A 22,501-nucleotide genomic window follows, 5' to 3' on the forward strand; every position below is an offset into this window, starting at 1 on the left:
CCAAGCCCAGATACTAGGTCTGCCCTTAAGATAGATCGAATATCAGCTCTCAACTCAGAGTCAAGAAATAAACATTGTTTTTAAGGAAACCAAACAAAGAGAGTGATGGAAAACTGAGAAGTGTTAGTGTTGCTCCGCTTCATTCTTGCCTTTGCCAAAGACGAGGATGCGGGATAGAATCAATCTCAAATCCATGCAGCTTGTACAGTGCCCGGCATTCGCATCTGGCTTGATGAATGTCAAAGGAGAATAAGAATGGCCCATTAACTCCAGAGGACATGGGATCAAACCAATAAAGAATGGTTCATATTTTTCTATACAGTGACCTCCCCTCCAAAGCAGGGCCCTCATTAACCTAACAGCTGTCCTAATGTGGCTTTAACCCGGTGACTCTTTACATTCCTTATGGCTTCATTAGGTCCCTTGAGACACGTCATGTCTTGCACCACAGCTATGATCTACAGCCTAACAAATTCCCTACAACACCCGGCATATGGATCTTTTACTTAACCCAGCAGGAAAAAGAGGGGAGTAGTTAATCACTGATTAAAATGCCAGAACAAAATCCTTTCGTTTTTAGAAGGATCTGGGAAAGCAGTAGCAAAGTCAACTCAGTTTGAGTGATAGCCAGAAAGTGTGAGTTAGTTTAATTTGGGGCACCTGGGAAAACCAAACACCACACCAAAAAAACCCCAAAACACGTCTACATTCCATTTTTTTTTCCTAAAGAAAAATATTTCTAAATTCTGGATAGAGATGAGACTAAAGCTATAATAACTTAGGCCATTGTCAATATTTCATAAAAACTTGTTTGGACAGTAGCTGTGTTGTGTTGATCATAGCCAAGTCTGAGTACACGATCTAAGAATAATTGTACACCAAAGACTAATTTGCCTAATTCACCTCCTGGATAGCTGTTATTATGCAAAAAATGACAAGCATTAAAGTTTTGTGGGGAAGAATGACTTGCAAATACTTAAGATATGCAAAAGTTTTAGTGAATATTCCATCTAAGAACTTTGAGAAGCGGGGAAGTATCATTCTCTTTTATCACCAAAATAATAGAAGACAGGAAAGGAAACTGCTTGTAGAAACAGTATTTAACTAGGAGTCAGAAGGTGTGGGTTTTGGTCTCAGCATGCCAGAAGTGTTTTGTTGAGCAAGTCACTTAATTCTGCTGTAGTCCTGCTGGGCTTCAGGGTTTTTTTTTTTTATTTTATTTTAAAATATAGGGTATGTTAGATCAGATGATCTCAGTCTGGGTCCATGGACGACCAGGATAATCATGGATGACTTCAGGAGATCTTGAAGACTTGAAATTTGTACAGAAAATTTTGTGCCTTTGCCTCTGTGTGTGTGTGTGTGTGTGTGTGTACATAAGCGTAAACTAGGGAGAGGGCCTCTGGCTTCCATCATACTCTCAAATACCACTTCCCCTGTACTGTCTCCCAATTAGAAACTACTAGGATGCATGATCTCCCAACACCCTTCTGGCATCAGAAATTTGGGATTCTCAGGGAAGCCCAGTGGTGATTTAAAGCCATCTAACAGATCTGTATAGTTTAGAAGTTAAATAGGTATGGAATATTTGACCCTGAACTCCATATATGGTCATCCTGCAATTCTCTGCAGGAGTTTGCTTTGGGATTTATAAAGATGCAGTTGAGTGTTCTTTTATGTGTGTTCATGATCCTCTGGCATTCACGGGAGCATGGCGTTTCTCTTCGTCGACCTCGCCTCTCCTCTCCCCAACCTGCTCTCCATACAGTGGTCAAAGCTGGACAGCAGCAATGATAGGGAGGCTGGGAGAGTGTAGTGTAGACAGAGAGGGAGTGGAGCAAATGAGAAGGTCCAGGGGAACGAGCCGCTTGTCCTTAACTGACCTACTTGGAAAGTACTGTATTTGGCATTGTAGCATTTGACATCATCAAATCTAGCGTTTAATCAAACATTTTATAATCTTGTGAATTCTCTTTCTGAGGATTAAGTATTATATTCTCTCCCCGTTTTTCAAATTGCCTTTGAAATAACCGATCTGGAATAAGGTAGGTTAGATTGCCTTTGAGGACCACACCAAAACTGTGAACCAGTAATTTATTGATGGGCAAAATTAGGCTTACACCATGGGCAATTAGCACTAATTCATGAAACTTGGAAGCAAATTTGACCTAAGCCTCCATTCAAGCCAAACTGGCTTTCAATTATTTGAGGTGTTATTCGAGCACTTTCCTGTTTGCTTATGGGCACAAAAGGCTTTGGCTGTAGACCACAGAGCTAAGAAAACAAAGCAAGACTTTAATTCTTAGATTTCTTGGACTGAGGAGTCAATGTGACATTTTTACTTAATAGCTAATATTTATTGAACACTTAATATCTCTTAGCTATTCTTTTCAGGGCCTTGATTGTATTGTCTCATTTAATTGTCAAGACAATCTTGTGCAGGAGTTTTTTATTTCTCCCATTTAGCAGATGAGAAAACAGAGGCCCATGGATGTTAAGCAAATTGTTCAAGGTCATAGAGGTAGCAAGTGGGTCGGGGGAAGCTGGGATGCAACTTTTGCCTGGTCTACATTGCACCCATGGGAATGAAAAGTATTACTGTATCTTTTAAAATACTAAGTTTTGCTCAACTTATATTGTTTAAGGTCTGAAGAAATTAGTTATTTTACTTGTGAAGAGAAAAATTTATGAAAAGCTTATTCTTCTTTTGCGATTCATTATCTTGTTTCCCTAGTTAGCAGGATGTTATGGGGATCTTTTAAGCAATTTAAATTTTACTTCAAAAAATCGTTGGACATTATATGACTCCAGAAATAGATCTAAAGATCATTTCCAAAAGGCATGGATATAGCTTTGTGAAAACGCTCTGAAGAGAGACATACAAGTAGGGAGAGATCCAGGGGGCAGATGAAAATAAACTGGGCTGCATCAAATGAAGTGAAAACTTGCTGTGAGGGTAGGTTTTGATGTGGTGTGATATTATACAAACAATTAACTGGGCCTAATAGTAGTTATCCGTCAATGTATGCCTCCACCCCCACTTCCTTACCGTGCTAAGTGTGATGTGGAAGGCCAGGTTATGTTATGTGGGGAGAGTGAAATTACATTTCATAGCTTGTAAAATTACGTTTAACAGGTATATAGCCAACTTTGTAAAACTTGTTCTTCCTGCCCTACTGGCTAAGAAATTGATGGAACAAGTGTATTCTCCTCTACGGCATCAAAGGCCAATTTGTCTCTGTTGCTATTGCTACTCTTTTCAAAACAAAGAGAAGTTTCCAGCAATTGTAACAACTGAGTCATAAATGCCTTCCACCCATTTTAGATGAACTTATATAGTGTTATACACTTACACATGTCATTCAGTAGATTGTTCACTGATTGTATGTTAGGAATTAGTGATACAACATTGAAAGAGTTATCTAAGACTTCTGAGTACCAAGAGAACATCTTTCAGTTAAAGATGGGCTGGGAACAGTATCCTGGGATGATTGTGCTTGGCCGGTTTGGGTATTTAAAATGAAGGTTATTTCAAGGGCACCTTTTTTGTTTTTCTAATAAAAATAGATGCGTCCTTCTATGAGTTTCAAAGCATAAAGGAGGCAAGGACCATTTCCCAGTTTGCAACTTCAGTATGTTTTTTCTTTAATGCTTCCTTTGGCAGACTCAGCGGTTCTGGGAGATGGAGATGCAGAGGCTGGTAAGGGCAAGATGATAGAAAAATCTGGTTAAATGTCCAGAGACAGGCAGGCCAGTCCTCAGTAAGCCCTGTTTCTCTCAGGAATAACCCTCTGGATTTATTTAGCCTAAATTTAAACAACATTTAAGTTCCTTCCTTGAGGAAACTCTTGAACCTCCTGTTGAAGGTTTGTTTTTCAGTGAAGATTTGCTTCCCAACTATTTCTCTTTATCTTTTATTATTATTTATAAGAGATATTATATTGTAAATATAAGAACTTTTTAATACAACTCCTGGTGGGTTTACTCAGTGTCTTCAATATTTATTTGTATCATTTTGGAAAAATGAAAACAGAACCCAAAAACTTTACACCCCTAGTCTTTTGGATTTAATCTTTTGAAGGTATTTGTAGAAAGTTATGACGGTTATTCTAATTTATTATTTGAGCAAAGCTGTTTTTGATTAAAAAAATTGGGTTATGGAAGAGTTAGAATGAACTCGAATCAAAAGTAGGTTGAGATTGTTGGGGCAACCAGGCATAGCCACCCACTGGATAAATCAAACTTGGTTTACTTATCTACAGGTGACGGGAGGAAGTTGGCCCAGAAAGATTGGCAACATTTTCTGATAATGACAGAAGTGCAAGCTTCTGAGTTCTTCATAAAGGATCTCACCAGTAGAATTGAGGAGATAAGTCTGAAAGAGTGAAGTCCCATCAGAACTTTGGAAATTCAGCTCTCCTCCCAGCCTAGTACATAAAGCTGAAGACGCATTGCTCATAGGTTGGTCTAGATAAGTGTGGGGGACCACTTCACCTGAGCCAGGTGTGCCTCATTGATCTTGAGGTTTTATAATATAAAATATAACCGCAGTGTGTGGTATAGTACAGTGCACTTAGGCATGAATACTGCCCTAATTTCTTACCCTCAGCCTCTTCAGGCTAACACAGCTTCTTCCAAGCACATCCTTGAAAACAGTTTTCTTACCCCAATGCCTCTGGGAGTCATGGCAACAGATGCTAAAACTTGCATTGAGAAAACACAATTGATGCAGACCTGAAACTGAGTGCTGTTCATGGTTCTATTATCCCAGGTGGCAATATATTAAGTTAAGTAAAACTCTAATTCAATTATGTATCAACATGGGAAAATATTGACTTACCTTCTTTTCCTGTTGGAAACTTAAGGAGTATTAAATGTTAGTATTTTGAGGAAGTTCAAACAGCTTTCCTTACCAGTATCTTGCAACATGCCTAGAGAAGACCAGATTTTTTCAGATCAATGCTGGGGTAAGTAGCAAAAGTTTAAGCAGATGCCTTGGCAAACTATTTGTTAAACTGGACTTTCTTGCTCCAGAAGGGAGAAATTCCTCCTTCCACTCTTTTTAAAAATTTTATGGCTTAAAAAGTTACAATTAAGTTGTATAATTGCCAACTTTGTTCTATAAGGAAACCAAATCTTATCTTTTCTTAGACACGCTGGTCTCGTGTATTATCACCTCCATCTGGAGAGACCTCTGGTTGAAATCATATCCAAACTCTGTCACTACTCTAAACTTTTCCTGATTCTATGCATTTCCAAACATGGAGCTTCTACTGAGCAATTATTTTGATTTCCTTGCTGACTCTGTGAATTCCATTAGGACAAGTCTGTAACCTACTCAAGCACAGGAATCCTGTCTTATCCTATCATCCTATTCACACCTTTATCCCTTCCGCCCCAAGCATAGTGCTTTCTCCATATTAAGTTTTCAATGAACTTTTGATGCAGGAATTAGAATATCTTTAATTGGTAGAAATCTTCTCTCATTTGGGGGGAACATCACTTGTACACTCTGGAAAAATCATTCCAAGTTCTACATTTAAACTCTGCAGATATAAGAGTTGGGAAGATCTTGGGGTCCATTAAAAGCCTTCTATCACAATTTCTCAACATTTTATATGTTCAGTTGCTTTTCTTACTCCTATTATTGTTGTTTCTCTCCGGCTACTCACCAAAATACTTGGGTTTTGTAATTCTTGAAGGCATTTAATTTTATTACCTCAAGTTTTTCTGAAGGTACCTGGTTAGGATAGTGCCTGGCACAGAGGATTATAGGTGCTTAAAGCTGTTGTTGAAAAAAATAATAAACAAACTAATTATTTAAGGGGTCTTAGGTAAAATACTTTCATTTCTCGAAATACTCTTTGGTATTTATTTCCATTAAGATTAGTACAATGTCTCGCACTTTGAAAGGGATGGTAAATGGCTCCATTTATCCTCCTGGTCCACTTATATGACTATCCAGCAGCTATGCCCATAGTGACCATAGAAATACAGAGGCAGACTGATAAGAATATAAAATACAAGGGTTAGAGTAATAGGCAAAGGCAAATTAGGACCTGTGTTGTATGGGGGTCAGAGACGCATGGATCCTCCCAGAACGCATGAATGTGGGAGGGTGTTGATGGTGGTAGTGGAAAGTTCAGGTTGGGAGGGTGTTGATGGTGGTAGTGGAAAGTTCAGGTTATTTCCAGTCCTGCTCAGCCATCCCTGTGCATCATAATCACGGGGTTCATGGGGGCTCTGTAAGACCATGGAAAGCCCTCGAAGCCCCTGTATGACCCCTGACATTTAACTCTCCTTTCTCCCCTGACAATACAACCGAGAAGGTGGAGAGCTCTTACATCTATTTGCCCTGTCAGTAAGGGGCCTTTAATCTGTTTTAGCATGAAAAATTCATTAAGAATGTACTATTATTTCATCAGTGAAATCCTCAAATTTTAAATTAAATCCATAGGTCTGGTTTAGCAACCGCCGTGCGAGATGGAGGAAGCAAGCTGGGGCCAATCAACTGATGGCTTTCAACCATCTCATTCCGGGGGGGTTCCCTCCTACTGCCATGCCCACTCTGCCAACGTACCAGCTGTCTGAGACCTCTTACCAGCCCACAGCTATTCCGCAAGGTATGGAGGAAGGGAGTCAAGGGGTTAAAATGTAACTCCCAATTGGTTTCCCTGCTGCTGGTTTTAGGCAGGGAAACCTCTGCGATGCTGACATTGTTGCTGTTTGTACGTTAGTTAATTACGTTACATTAGGTTGCCCTGAATGTACCTGTCACATTTCAGAAACATAGTTTGTTCTATAACATAGCTGAATCTCACAAGATAAACTCTGTTGCAATATAATACTATTTCAATATTTTAAAACAACACAAAACAATGAAACAAAACAACCTTCCTATATAAATACGCGGTTTGCTTTTCTTTCGTTAAAATTTTATCTCTACCTTTGTACTCTAATCTGCAATTAACTGAAGTTTTGTGATGGTTGCTAACTGCAGTAGTTAGAGGGAAGGTAAGCTTTGATAAAGTCTATTTGTTAATACATAGAGGTGAATGGGATAAATGATAAGATTAAATTGTTTGGATTATGAAAGATAGCATTCTAGGCATTTGAAACTGTACTATTACACTAATATTTAGGTGCTTTGAAAGTATATTGATAAGAAATTTGAGACTTGCAATTCTTACAGTGGTTAATTCTAATGTTGATTAATAACATTCACTGCCAAAATAGGTTTGTTAGCATTCTTAATGTGGTTTCTGAATTCCTATTCCGGTGAGTGTGCCTTGAAAGTATATAGATAACTTATGTACTTGCACATGTGTGCAGAGATGTGGCTATATTTGTTACGAGTGGTTCCACACCTGTGTGTTAAGAAATGCAATTTGAAATTAACATTTGGTCTGACGGATAGATACTACTGGTGGCTTGGTGACTGTGAACTTTTGCACTGAACTCTCTCTGCTGGCCACAAAGGAACTTTCTGCTGACAATCTTCTTCATTGCAGCCGTGTCGGATCCCAGCAGCACTGTTCACAGACCTCAGCCGCTTCCTCCGAGCACTGTACACCAAAGCACTATTCCTTCCAACCCGGACAGCGGCTCTGCCTACTGCCTCCCCAGCACCAGGCATGGATTTTCCAGCTATACAGACAGCTTTGTGCCTCCATCCGGGCCCTCCAACCCCATGAACCCCGCCATTGGCAATGGCCTTTCACCTCAGGTCAGTCCCGTGTTTCCAGACAGACGATTTGCTGTATACCAGAACCAAATAGTCAATTCCCCCAGGCAGTCATATAATGAATTGCCAAATTTAAACCATAATGTATTCTTTATCCAAGCCACATGATTTTAGTTAGTTTCCTTTCTCTCCACCCTTCCTACTGGCTGTATCAAAAGTTGTAGCTCAGACTTAAAATTCAAGTGATTTTTAATGTAATCATGGAGACTTTATGTTTATACTCAGTGTCAAGGCATCTGTCATCTCTACTCCTAGTTCTGGGCTTTGGTTAAAAAACACACACACATTTTTTTTCTTTTTTGAGTGGTATTTGGTCAGCTGATGGGGTTGTGAGCAAAAGCAGCTAATAAGAAACCACCAAAGCTTTTATAAAACTATTGGAGAGGAAGCAAACAAGTTGTGTGGAGAGACCCAGCTGATGGCTACAGAACTCTGTGATAAATGAGTTATAAATGCACAAATTAGGAGAATTACTGCTCTTTGGGAATATATCCATATCTGAATGTTGTAATTGTTTTTCTAATTTGCATTGGACTATGAGCTTTTCTGGAGAGATCATATTAATAAATTGCCTTGATAATGCATGTCAGAGGGTTGGGTAAATTTTCTACATGTGGCATCTGTCTGAGGTTGACATTATTAGCAGTTGTTTAAATACAGATCGCTTGATTTTATTAGAGAGCACTTGGCCCAGGTGGCGAGGATAGCTGCCCGCTAAATTTGGAGAAATGTCGCAAAGGGGTTGCAATCTATAATTGCAATCGAGAATCTCTTCAGGGCTGAGAGTGAGAGTTTTAACAGCTTTATCTTTTCTTACCCCCTTTTCCTCTTGGTGGTTGGGAAAACAGAGAGAAGCTCAGAATGACACAAATGAAAAGTGAAAAGACAATTATCCTCAATTACACAGTAATCACTGGCACTCACCGCTGCCTAAGCACCAAGAGGGCATTCTAATAGGCAGAAAATGAGATTTTAATGGCACAAAGGGTGGCCAAAATAACGACTCATATATCTTTGCCGTCTTCGTTTTCTTCAACTTGTGGTTTGAGTCTTGGGAGTGGAGTTCTTGGGCTCTGCACAACGGTGATAACTCTGAGCAGCTGAAAAGTTCAAAGCCGTTGGAGTTGAAAAGAATGAATAGCAAAGGCAATGAAATAAACATTTCTGCCTAAAGGCAAAAGTTCATAAATCCTTTTTTGTAACAGTAAATGTAATTAAGTTTCATAGATTCCTATAGCACATCCTGGGATAAAAAATAAGAGGTGGCTTTAAACCTCAACTGAAAAATAGCAACATGAAAACAATGAACGTGCTTCCTACAGGACTTTAATACATTTAATTTCCAAGGCTGGCCTTTGTGGATGTGATTTTGCATGAAAATCATGGACTTATATTAATAGATGCATCTTTAAAATGCCCGGATTTATAACATATAAACGTCTTCCACGGTTTAGAAGTAACATCGGAGGTAGTTATCTCTGCAGTTTTTAACATGAGGAGTTTGGGACCATAGAAAAGCTTTTTATGAACATGACTTGGTTGAAAGTTTTGATAAAAGTAAACTCCAATCCTAAAGACTTCTGTAAGGTGAGACCCAGGATTTCCTCAGCATTTCTTTAGTGTTTAATCATAATAAAAATAATGACACGAATCTGTATTCTGTACATTAAACTGCTAGTCTCTTGTATTATAAATATATTATCTTGTATGTTATAATAAGTGTATTGTATTATATAAGTATTACATAAGTGGAATTACTAGTACTTGATCTTGAAACTGTTAATCCTTGATTTTTCAAGAAACCTGGCTATGATTCCAGAGTTGGTGCTGGGGAGGGAATCACTTCAATATCAAGCAATGGAAAATTCCACAGGCAACTTTTCCTGTATTTCTTTCCTGTATTATGTTAATCCCTTACTTATGACATTGCAAATATCCAGGATATTTTGCATTTCTACCAAACATTTCCACCTCAAACCACCACTAGGAACCCATGTTATCTAAGTTCTTGTAGCATCCCCAATGAGCTGGAAAGGGAACAAATAATATGAAGTTCCTCCTCATATCCTCAGGCAAAGTTGGAGAATGAAAGACAGTGAGTGAATCAGTATCTTGCCTAACATATTTACAAAATGCCAGAGCCAAATGACAGAGCATTGGGAAGTAGAGCTCAGATTTTTCTAGCTTTTGGGATTTATCACTTCTAAGGAATGTCTCTATTTTAGTAAGGAGGGGGGCTACCCTACTTTTTTGGTTGTCTGGCTTTATTAAAAATATTGTAAAGAAAAATTTGAAGAAAAGAGCCCATGTTTACCTGTTAACTAAAGAAGACAGTAAAGAAATGGAAGTAACCCTTTAGTCTTATTATTTATTATCTAGAAGTGCATATGACTATATTGGATCATGTCAAATTAAAAATGGAATGAATCCTGTGATTACCATTTTCCCTTTTCTCCTCCTGCTCTTCAACTTCCTCTGCCTCTATCTGGACATCTAATATGCAGACAGATGACTGAGGCTCAGAGAGCTTGTGGCCTGCTGAAGACCACAGGGCTGGTAGTGAGGGGATTGGGAGTAGACCGAGGATTCTCAGCTCCTAGTCTAGGATCTCATCCAGGATAGCACACAGTTTGGTGAAGAGGGAACAGGTTTCATTAAAAATAGAGGCAGGGGGCTTTAGTCATACTTTAAAATCATTTTGTAGAGACTAGTTTTCTAAACTTTTGGGTTCAGGTTAATTTACACTCTTTTTGCTAATGTGCTATTTATGCACTTTTTTGCTTTATACGCTTTTTCTATCCATCTTTTAACTTCCCCCAGTACTAAAAGTACTGCATGGTTATTGTAGGCGATGGAAAAAGAATTTAAAAAGTGTCTTTAGAATAGAAAAAAATTCCCCTGGGTAACCACTGTTAATGCTTTTGCATATTGCCTTTCAGCTCTTTTTGGATCTTTGGCTTTTTAAAAAATATAGTTGAGGTGGTAGTGTAGATAACTTCACATCTTGTCTTTTCTCTGCCTTTATATTTCATCATAGGGTATTCCCCATCGATTAATTTAACTAGAATTGGATCTCAAGTGTTTTGAGTTGTTATGATCAGTTCATTGTAGGTTTCTTTATTGGAGGCTATTTGACATGTTAAAAATATTTGTGCATTGTATTTGATTTTTCTCCCTAGTGTCATTGAAATTGATGGATGGTTTGCTATTCGGACTTGGAAATCATGAGTTAGAATGTGTGTGAACTGTTGTAGAATGGGCTTTCTAGTTTCTTGTCAAGGAGTTAATAGACGCCATAACAATAGGCAAATTGTTTGTATGTGTGTGGATTTTAGTTGGTTTTCCTTTGGAGTCTCTAACATATCTGTTCCCTCAAGCAAAGATTCTTTTAAAGCTTGGAATCCGAGCCATTAGCCAAATGGTGTTTCTTAGATGCCCTCAGTCCTTTTCTCAGGGAAGGTCTCAGCTTCCTGAGGGACGGGTGTGAAGCAGTGACTCAGAAAGGTCACACCTGTCCAGCTGGTCAGATTGGAGTAGCAAGAGTGACATGTATTTGTGACATTCTAAATCTCTGACAAAAACCCTTAGAAACTTTGGTCAGATCCTTCCTCAAGTTGCTGAAAGGGTCTGTGCAGTACTTAATCGTTGGCAAGCTTATCTTGTTCTGAGGAACTCAGTAACTATATCTGGGGAATATCCCTGTTTTACCTATGGAAAAACCGAGGCCAAGGCAACACAATCGTCTAAATGACAGAGTGAGTTACCAGTAGAGTTAGGAGCCAAATCTTATCTCTCTGCCAGTTGTTACTAATTCTTCTATAAACACAAATTACACATTTCACTGGCTGAAGAAGCATAATGTCCTGGGTTTTCCATGGTTTTCTCTCACTGACATTCAGATTTTCCTGCAGGCCTGGTCAAAAGGCTTCACAGATGGAGAGCTTGGCTTTGCATTCCCTCAAAGGCTGGATCTGTCAGGGAACTTGAGATCCCCAGAGATGGGTGAGAGAGGGAATAGGCTAATGACCTGGAAATTTTCTACCGTCTCCGAATTACTGGGATCGTTTGAACTACGTAACCGTTTTAGGAGACGGGGCTTACATCATGAATGTCAAAACATGGTCTGAGAAGAAAACCATTCAACTCCCTCTACTGAGGGCTTTCCCCTGCAGTAGCAGCCTTCTTTTGAGAGGTTGTGTTCTCTTTGTGTGGGGACAATACAGAAAGAATACAGGAAATAGAGGCCATGTATTTCCCCTCCGAACCCAGATGGTATGTTACCAGCACCTTTCTGCACGTGCAGGAGAGAAAAAGGAATACTGACCTCGAATATGGAGTACCGGGGAAGTACTACAATATGCTCAAGACGTGAGACTAATTAACACTTGGCGTAAGTTCTTCTAATTAACTTTGTCTTACAGGAAATACTACACTTGCTGCTCCCCCACCTCCAATACACACATAGCCAAACCAAAAACACAAGGCCAATTCAATTAACAAACTTGTATCATTTCACGCCCCACTTCCACCCCATTTCTACAAACTCCACAGTTTTTGGTGACAGCTTCTAATGATTTCTTGAGTGAAATACAGTATCAGTGGGTTATATGATTTCTAGGGAGATTTTTTTTATTGCTCTGTAGTATACAAAAATGGGCCAACTTGGCTGCATCGAGGGTTCATCAACCATTGCAAATGATTCTTCAAATGTTTTGGGTTTGGTAAAACCTAAAACACATTTTGCCAAGTACTTTTCCTCCTTAATTTTTCAAACTGTGTATTTTAGGGAAAATTTGATCCATATGGTTTTGATTCATTTGCTCTTATATCATTGACATTTTTTTTTCCTGCGGAGCCATTTGATATCCACGAAGCTTTCTGAACCTTTCCTATGTTCATTTTAAGCATTTTCCTCCTTAAAAAGGGGAAGTCATCTTTGCAACCTCAGAGGCTATAAATTTTGAGTACTCTCTCAATTCAGCAATGCTTAAAAATACATTTGGTATAAATCTGGATTATTATGAACACATTTTATGTTTAGAGCAGATGAGGAGATTTTCGTTTCTGGTTTATGAGTGAAACCAATGACAAAATAAGAAAATAGGTTTAAATTACAAAAAAGGTTTTGTTTTAGAGAACATTTAACTGTTATTAATAAATCCCCATGGTAAGAGCAATGCTTAAAGGCTTCATTTCAAATTTTGTCCAGGTCTTGGGTAATATGTAATTGAATAACCAGTACACCTGTCTATTTCATGGATAATCTACTGAGGAAAGAAAAAATTCTCATCAAGATTTGTGTACCAGGCTTGAAAATGCCTGAATGTTTACTCAGCACTCAGCACCTCAGGAACAAAGAGTGGGTCTGCAGATCTCATCAAGTTTATTGACCATTCATCTGTTAAGTCTGGTTGAATCATCACAGCTTTGTGGGCATGAAATACCATCTCTGAAATGGACTCAAGAAAGAGCGATAGATCTTTATGCTAATGAGACTGTGGTTAATGGTATAAGATGCCAGGATCAACTTTTCATCTTAATTCACATTTTACAAAAGAAAACTCAACCGCCCATCCAGTTGCTTTTAAAGAATACTATTAAAATTGAGATTATTAGTGTGTAATGTATGTAAATTGCATATTTGGTGTCAGCTATGCTCATTAGGCAGCTGCTCCGTTTCATGCATATATGTATTAGACTGTCGTGGTTCCATTTCAAATTAGATTTCAATTGCTCAGCACAGTTTCTCTTGACAAACATTTGTTAATCCTGCAACTTATTAGGGAGAAGCATTTAAGTGTTAATATGTGTACACAAAACTCAAGACTGCTTTTGATTTACTTGTCATTTTTTTGGACCACACTCTTCCTAATTATCTCAAATTCCTTAGCTGCAAGGCAAGATGATGGTTCTTTGTCCATCGAAGGTGTAAGGGCTTACTAGGGATCAGCGTGTTATGTGCATGGGGTATTAAGAAGGGTTGTGATGGCTAGTTTTCTGTTTCATATAGGGAGAAAGTCTTTTTCACCGTAGCATGGTAATTCCTCGACCTTCTCTCATACTGTTGATACATATAAAAGCAGGAAGGATTACCCGGGTGGCAGGGCCAGCTCCTGTTTCAGGAGAGCTATTTTCCTGGACATTTTTGGGCTCACATCCAGAAGCTACTTGATGCTATGCCATTTGTTTTGTCCATTTCGCACACAGTTTGTAGCTTCTGTGGTCTCAGCCTATCTTTATCATTGTGAAGATCCAAACAAGCAAGTGGCCTGCCACCAACCCATTTCCCAACCCATTTCCCGCTTCCTTCCCTTTACATTTTCCAGAAATTCATCTGTGGAAGGAAAAGGAGTGATTTTGATTAAAGAGATTGGTTCGGTGTCAAACAAAGCTTGGACAGAGACACATTCCGTACAAAAGTGGCAGCCTCTCCAAGCTTGAGCCTCTTTCTGTTTCATTTCTAAAGTGGTTCATGAGCTCAAAACCAGGGCTGCAGAAGCCTTGCATGTTTATGAAGGCTCGAGGATGTTTATGATCATAAATGAGCCCATTTCAGCTGTGCCAGAATAACCATTGGCCATTTGCATGTTTCCATTCTGCCATATTAGGTTTTTGAGATGTTCTGCTCCATGGTGAAAACTTTGCTGCTAATCCATTTGTTGAATCAGTGTTGGCTGTAATTGACCTGGTGCCTTTGGTTTTTCTCCGAAGGCTGTGGTTGCTACCCTTAAAGAATATGAGGAAAGCCCTGGTTTATGTCAGCTCTAGCCACAGCCTCTTGAGTTGGTTACAGATTGGAGAATTGTGAGAGAAATAGCTACTTGGCCAAAATCTTTTTGCAGAAAGGGAGGAAGCAGCAGCCAATGACTGAATCTTACATCGTGTCACTGAAATGAGTCACAAGAAAACCTTTCCTGCTGAATTAAATCTTTTTGTGTCTGCTGAATTGATTTAACTGGAAACTCCATCACCTACTTTCTCTTGTACGTTGGATAAATCAGATGCAACAATCTGATGGTTTTTAGATTTGAAATTCCTCTAGCCATTCAAATTTCCATTTGAATTCCTCTAGCCATTGAGGAGAAAAAAATTGAGCTTGATTGCTTAGTCTATAACTAAGCTACTAGAATAAAAAGTTTTTCTTTGTAGTTAGCAATACACAACAAAGCCATGCCGGATTCTAGTGTGAGGCCAATGGTCTGAATCAACTCTTTATATGCGTTGGAATGCAATGTAAAGCTTTTAATTTATTACTGCATTTGCAAAATGGCAATATCTACAGAAATCTGAATACTTGCATATTTATTCAATTAGGGGCTGAATGTGCGCTTTGTAGTGCAGACACAGAAGACTGGATTCAGTCATTAGTTGTGTACTATTTTTTGTCTTTTTTCCTAAAGAATCTGTCTCTGCAAAACAGTCTGGGTTCCATCAGAGGTGTATATTTTTCAATGTATGGTATAATATTTAAAAATTACTCTTGGCATTTAGCCAGAGTTCAGTAAACTAGAATTTCTGAGGTTAGTGATTGCATCGTCTCTGATGATCAATGGAAAAGATGGGATATTGGGAGGCCCTTTGAGACAGTGCATTTTGTAGAATCACAGGGTAATATTTCTCCCTAAAGGGAACATTTCTTAGCTGTGAGATGACTATGCAGCCAGTCCTCAGCTCTGAACTAATGAAGGAGGCAGACATTATTTAAAGAAATAACTGTCTTTGTCACAAAATACTGATGTCTCATTTTGGGCAGCTTGTGTTAAAAAATCTAAGTAAACTATTGTATAGAGTTACGCTAAGAGACACAGTACTTAGGAAACTTAAATGCTTTTGGATAAAATAATGATACAACTGCAACAGGGCTTTCATTATGGTTTACTTAAAAATATCACGTGAACCTCTGACCAAAAAAAAAAAAAAAAAAGGCAAATGTGGAAACTGAGTAATATAAAGGAAAGGCGGTTTCTTGGTGGACTGGAGTATTTTCAGGTACTCCATTTAGATATTTTAAATATTGATGTCCATTCAGAATGCAGTAGTTGTAATATGCCTGGGATATGGTAGTCCTCAGAAATATGTTGTACAAAAATTGGTTTTGTTTCAGTAATTCAGATCGCAATAACGTGATAATCTGCTACAACGAACAAGAGCCAATGATCCTTCATTCCATGGGGCTAAGAGTGGGGAGGGGACAAGGTTTTCCTTTTCTTATTCTTGTTTTGATTTATTGAAATATAACATCGACATGAACACATTTTTAAAAATATACAGTCCAGCTTCTATGATACTAGATACTGGATAAATTAGAAGCATGATACTTATCTCAAAGGCAGGAGAGTCTGATGCGTCTTGTGCTTCTCTCTCATCAGCAAGGGATAAAAGGATCTGAAACAACAGGTACAATAGAAAGGTTTTAGAAATTAAGGGACAATCTAACTAAGTGATTTTGAGTTAACCGATTGGGGAACATTCTTTTAATCACTAAATGATGAAGACTATTTTGTCAGATCTGTAGGAGCAGATTTAGTTTTTGTAGATCAAAGAGCTATGTAAGTGGCTTCACTGTAGGCCCTGTATGTTGCCACCCTACATAAAGTCACCTGTGCAATAGGGGACATAGCCACTGCCCAATTCATGATTAACGACACAAGTCAATTTTCAGGTGGAAAAACTATAGTACATCTTTACTGGTCCAGTGCCCCTGGAATCTGGTAAGAGAGGGAATTAAGGCAGGTAGGATTTTAGCTTAGTGGCGTAGAAGCTTCTGGTTCTCGGTAGACTGTGTTCTCAGATGTTGTCCAATATCTGTGGAGTTGCTACAAGTCTCTATCCATCTTAAGTGAATGCTAGTTCTGCCTTACCGCAAAGTCTGTGAAACAGACCAGAAAACATTTCCTAAAGGGTATGTTCATTCTTGATATCTACTCATTAAATCAGTATCACCTGGTCTTTTCAGTTGGCTCTTTTCTCTATTTTAAGGACATCTCTTTCACATTAAGAGAAGGGCAGGGAAGTTTCTCTTCTGCAATCTTCAGGCATTTGGTAGATAGAGTCTTAAGACATTGACTTTGGGCAGCCATAGAGCTATTTGCCTACATCACACATGGTCTAGAAGAAAGAATAAATTTCCTTGTTGAGTTGGCAGCTGTTTTCCTTCCTTAGTGGGCTGGAATGCGTTGGATGGAAGGGAAAATTTTGGAGGAATGGAAATACCATGTAGCCCAACATTTAAAGTTTTAAATGCCATTTCATTGAAGTATTGTGGGATGCCCAAGCATAGAGCTTTTCCCTTTCTGTATTTGGAAGTCTAGGTCCCAAAAGGTCAATTAATATTTAGCAAACATGTCCTGAAGTAGTCATGAAATTAAACCAAGATATATGTTTGATTTTCCACAGTCATGTATTTAGACAGGTTTTTGAAGCGGTGATAGGTTTGAGTGCTTATCCTTTGGAGGGCTACTGTGGTTGTGAGAAATTTCCTGAAATGGGGAGAGTTAACAGCAGGTAATGTCATTCCTCCCAGAAAGAGTTTGAGACTCTCTGTGTTAAGTGATGAATGAGGGTACCTGACCCACATCTGTTTTACATTAGAATGGAACATTGCCCTGACATCGTTAGGAGCATTTGTCAAGATTCCCTGGACAGAGCTTCTGTAAATTACATGCTGCAAATGTGTCAGGGTCAGATAAGAGGATATCATTAACTCTCCCAAGTTTACTCAGCGCTCTGTCAGTCCATCTTAATATGCTAACGGCCAACAATTCTCCTTGAGCCGTTTTGTTATATTTTTCATTCATAGAAGAAAAAAAATATGTATGCTATACCCCCCAATATTGCACATGTTCTTTTCTCATAAATCATATTAATTGTAGACATGGTCACAAAGCATATTAAATGCAAGCATGCGTAAATGAATTAAAACATATGAGAATTTTATTACAGCCCATGGTGGGTCTAACATAGTCACATACCAACTGTATTAACTGGCATACTTTTTCATTTAGGTGGGATAAGCTTTTTCTTAATGTGCTTTATTTTATCGATAATAGATGGATGTGATGTGATTGTTCATCATTAGCTAGAAGTAAACTATATATATATATGTATGTGTGTGTGTATACATATATACATGTGCTTCTTGCAAGCCATTTCTATGCTAATTCTTTGCCTAGATTAATATTTTAGTCATCAGTCCTTAAAGAATATTGCTATCAATTTAACAGCTTAGATCTATTGAGAAATAGGTATTCTAAAGAATTGATAAAATGAAAGTTATTCTGTAATTGGTCACAGATCTGGAGATTAAAGCATTTTTACCAAAGTTTTACTAAGTTGTGCTCTTTACAAGTAAAACTTCGACATTATGCAACATATGAGCCAGACTTGTCTGGCACTCACTCTTTTGTCATGAGTTAAACATAGCTACTTGTAAAACGTGAGCTAAGGATGAAAATAAAAAATAAGGATGTGTTTAGATGGACATTTTACATGCCCTAGTTTTCTGTCTGGTTAGGTGAAGGTCAGCCATGCCCTCCCATAGCTCTTGGTGTGGGTGAGAAGGTCACCATACTTACCTTAAGAGAAACTTCTGCCTTCAGGCAACTTCCCTCTTACAGCTTTCAAACAGACGGGGCCAAAAATCTAATTATTTAGATGCTAATCAACTGCAGGATCATTCCTAAGGCATTTGAATCTGAAGACAACATTTTCAGGAAAGTCTCCACTCTTCAAATTTACGCTTTTCAGGCTAGAGGACATAGTCATTGAAATGAAACCATTAGGTGACTCCAGTAGCATCTGTATGCCCAAAAAACATTTGAACATTTTTGCTTGGTTCTGGAAATAAATGATATCCAAATTAAATATATATAATCAGTAGACTTTTGGAGGGAAGAGTAGAAGCTAAATCTTCCCGCCCCCCACAATGTTGTATATCATACAAAGCTATAAATCACGATGGTTTTCTAAAAAGCAACTAAATGTATAATATTAAATGTTAAATCAGAGAACATCTGATTACTTAAGAATAAAAAAGAAATTAAAGATGGGAACCAAGATTCCTACTTAGGAAAAAAGAAGCACCTCGATGTACACTATAATTTGCTAAATCATATTAGATTTCTGATAAGCTCTGAGCACTCTCGACTGAGGGCAAAACCATAACGCTTACACCAAGGCAAATATTTTCCAGACACATTGTTTTAAATGTAAATCTTAATTTGGCCCATAGTTTTTATCTTTTATATTTAATCTTACAATGGGAAAATTAATTCAAGAGAAATATGGCATGAAGCAATTGTAACGAGTTAGTTTTTCCTGAACCATATAATCTGCCAATCAAGATATAACCAACCGATTTGGAATTCTGAAACTTGAGAACGACCTTAGAGAGATCTTCAGAAAAGGTCTCTAATAATGGGAAAGAGGGACCAGCGGGAGAGGTGTTGGCTCATGATTCTGAGGCTTCAAATTTGTTTTTAAAGGTTATCCATAAAACAATTTAGAAATGGTGTCTGGAAATGTTTTTGGAGGTAACAATTTAGGAATATACTTAACAGATTTTTTTCAGATTCTTCACCTAAGAGTTGTACTCAACTAAAAGTAAAAATTAGGTCCTCCCCCACATCCCTTCCCAAGGGACAGAACAGAGATTCTTATTAAGGGAAATCTCTTTTCCTGGTCATTGTATCTCCTGGACTTATCTGGCATTTAATAAGAATGCGGTCGATGTTTAGGAAACAGCACTGAGTTTATTTCTTTTCCTTTGAAATTGTTTGTGAAAACCAGGCAATTGTGCTTCCCTCCCATCCCAAATTAAAAAAAAAAAAATCAGGCAAAAATACCAGCCTTGTAGTCAAAACAGCTTACAAATGGTTTATGAAGGAAAAAAACATACTTTGCAACAAATAAGGATTTTATTTTAGGCTTTGAATTACAAATTGCCATAGGAAAAGCAATTCTATATGCTATAGGAAAAGAAATTCTGGCAATATTCTTAAAAAGAAAATATGACTGGAAGACATTCCATAACCATATTGGGGGGAGTTCTAAGAAGTTCGTTTACCAACTTCTTTGTGCAGCAAAAAGAAATTTCCATAGCTTCCCTTGAACCACATGAAATACGTAATAGCTTTTAAAAAACACATACATAAAAGTGTAATGAGACCCTTCCATTGAGATTTGAGGTTTTAAATTATGTTAGGGGAAAGTAATGTGTTTTGCATTAATATATTCACTATTTTTTTTTTTGTGAGGAAGATCAGCCCTGAGCTAACATCCGTGCCAATCCTCCTCTTTTTTTTTTTTTTTTTTGCTGAGGAAGACTGGCCCTGAGCTAACACCCAGCTGATCTTCCTTCACTTTATGTGGGACGCCGCCACAGCATGGCCTGACAAGTGGTGCGTTGGTGCACGACCGGGATCCGAACGCAGGCCGCCAGCAGCAGAGCGTGAGCACTTAACTGCTATGCCACGGGGCCGGCCCCATTCACTATTTTTTTTGTAACACAGATTTCCTTTTTAATTTTTAAATTAGAAGTTATTAAAAAGGTGTATATTTCTCAAGTCTTCTCAATGTGAAATATTGAAATAAATCACATTACTTATAAGTATGTATTAATTTCAATTTCAGATCAAATGTAGGAAAATATTAGTGCCTCTTTCCCCATCCTTAAACAATTCTTGAGAAAGAAATCACGATTCCAAGATATGACTGTCACATCTTGTATCTGTGTGACTGTCACAGTGGAAATATGAGTTTGTGGGAGAATGTCTGTTTCTTGGGCTCTATCAGGAAGATCAGAGGGACCAAAGATAAGCGAGTCTCTGGTCCTCTGTATTTCTTACATTAGCCACTGCAAGTATAGGGCTGCTGAGCTAAGGGATACTGCTAAAGCAGGAGCTGTCACTAGCTTCCCATGGGTGACAGTAGCAATACTGATAGGAAAACCCAGTCTTCCTATTCCATTCACCCAGCAGCCGTCCCTCCTGACTGGGTCATGCTCCGGGATGTCTCAAAGACGCTGCGCCCTGGAATCTTTGAGAAACTGTCTTTCTGTTGCCCTAGAATATAGCCCTGGCAGATATCTTCTCCATCCTCCAATAGATTTATTTCAAGCTCTTAGATTGAAATCCTGTCCTAAAGTATTTTCCAGTTCAGCAACTGCAAAAAGTGGCTGCATAAACCTTCTAAGCTGAATTTTGCTTGTAGGAAGGACTCATTTCTTCTCTTTTGGGACCTTCATGGTTTTGTTTTTTTTTTTTCCCGTGGACAAAGTTATTGTCCTAAGCTGCCTTCAAAGTTATACAAACAAGAAATGTATGGAAAAGGATTAAAAAAAAGTTTATCACGAAAGCGTACATATAGCTCATGTATGCATGGGAGAGTGTGCGTGTTTTGAATAAAATTCTGCTGTTTCTCTTCGACTATAACTGTATATAGAGTATTCCATTTCTCCCTTAAAGTGATATACCATTAACTGAGTTTCAGGTACGTATCTTCGTGCAGGACATTTAAATATGTTTCCTTTCTATCCAGTATCACTGGGTAGTTTTCTTCTCTGGATCGTACAATTACAAAATTGCTCTTTCTAAGTGGTTGATTTTTACTTAGTGCTGCTTATTTACATGGTAAAATATTTGTGCCCTGTGTCATTGTCCCCTTTTCATTAAAAAATCACATTTTTCATATTTTTATTTTTCCTATCCATTCTTGCCCATCAGACAGCACACAAAGAGATACTCTTGGTTTGAAAGGAGTGTATTTGGCACTGAACAACCTCTCTTTTAAAGACTCTTTTCTTCTAATAGACATGGGTCATTTTGGCTCGAAATAAAATATTTAATAAATTAATGTATCAATGGAAGTTTATGAATTTTCCAAGTGTACACTGTGAAATCATTTGTATAAGCTCAAAGAAAGGCAAAAAAGAAAAAACACCCATGTAGGTAGAAGAACATTCAGGAAATAACTTAAATGCATTCTGGATTATGTTCAAGTTTTTAAAGTGAGAACATGAAGTAATTCGCTTACTGTAGACAGCTGTTGGGGAGGACCCTAAGAAAGTCCCAAGTTCTAGTGACTTTCCATCCTCTTGGAGCTGTGAATCCTATGGATTCTCACTTTATTTTGTGATTTTCGTTTTTCCCCAATCCCCAATTAGACAAAACCATGCTCTGTCACATATGGTTAGTTTTTAGAATGTAAGTAATTTTTAGAGATGTTTTAAAAAGGTGTTTCACCACATAGCTCAAGAAAATCCAGATCCCTTGGATTGTCTTTAAAAATATGGTCATCACTCAGCTGCTCTCCCCATACTGGTCCACTTCCCCACGTGCTCACACACACGGTAACTCATATGAAAGGGAGAAAAGGAATGAAGACCAGGGAAATCAGTGGCTTGATAGAAATGGAGGAAGAAAGGATAATCCATAGAAGGTGGTAAACAGATTCTCTCTCCTCTTTTTTTTCTCTTGTGGCTAATTAAAGATGGAACAGTTTAAAGCTTTATTTCAAGAAGATTTTGTTTAGCTACAAGGATTATGCAAGCCCTGCCCAAAGGGGATTGTGGCCTCATTGTGTTTGGAGTCTTATTTAGGATGCTTTCTGGGATGCAAGACTGGTCCCTCCCACCTGCCTTGCTGGAACCTCTAGATCCAGGATTCTATTGCCTGAATTACCTTGGGCGATAGCACAAGGCCTCGAGTCAGGCCTTGGGTTTCATTGTTGCCCTCTCCTTTGTGTCATGGGTACACTTTA

At 38.3% G+C, this 22,501-nt stretch overlaps 1 protein-coding gene across 3 annotated transcripts in view; it reads left to right on the forward strand.

Moving 5' to 3' along the window:
• Positions 1 to 22,501, forward strand: part of PAX3 (paired box 3) — a 90,568-nt gene that overhangs the window by 64,498 nt on the left and 3,569 nt on the right. For all 3 annotated transcript variants that reach the window (XM_014785334.2, XM_004427616.3, XM_004427617.2), the window contains exons 6-7: positions 6,458 to 6,623; positions 7,512 to 7,726. In XM_014785334.2, coding sequence (XP_014640820.1) covers positions 6,458 to 6,623; positions 7,512 to 7,726 — 381 coding nt within the window. The remainder of the gene's footprint in view (positions 1 to 6,457; positions 6,624 to 7,511; positions 7,727 to 22,501) is intronic.

This window comes from Ceratotherium simum, chromosome 37 (genome assembly GCF_057802395.1).
Source record: "Ceratotherium simum simum isolate JZ-2026a chromosome 37, ASM5780239v1, whole genome shotgun sequence".
Lineage (NCBI taxonomy): Eukaryota > Metazoa > Chordata > Mammalia > Perissodactyla > Rhinocerotidae > Ceratotherium > Ceratotherium simum.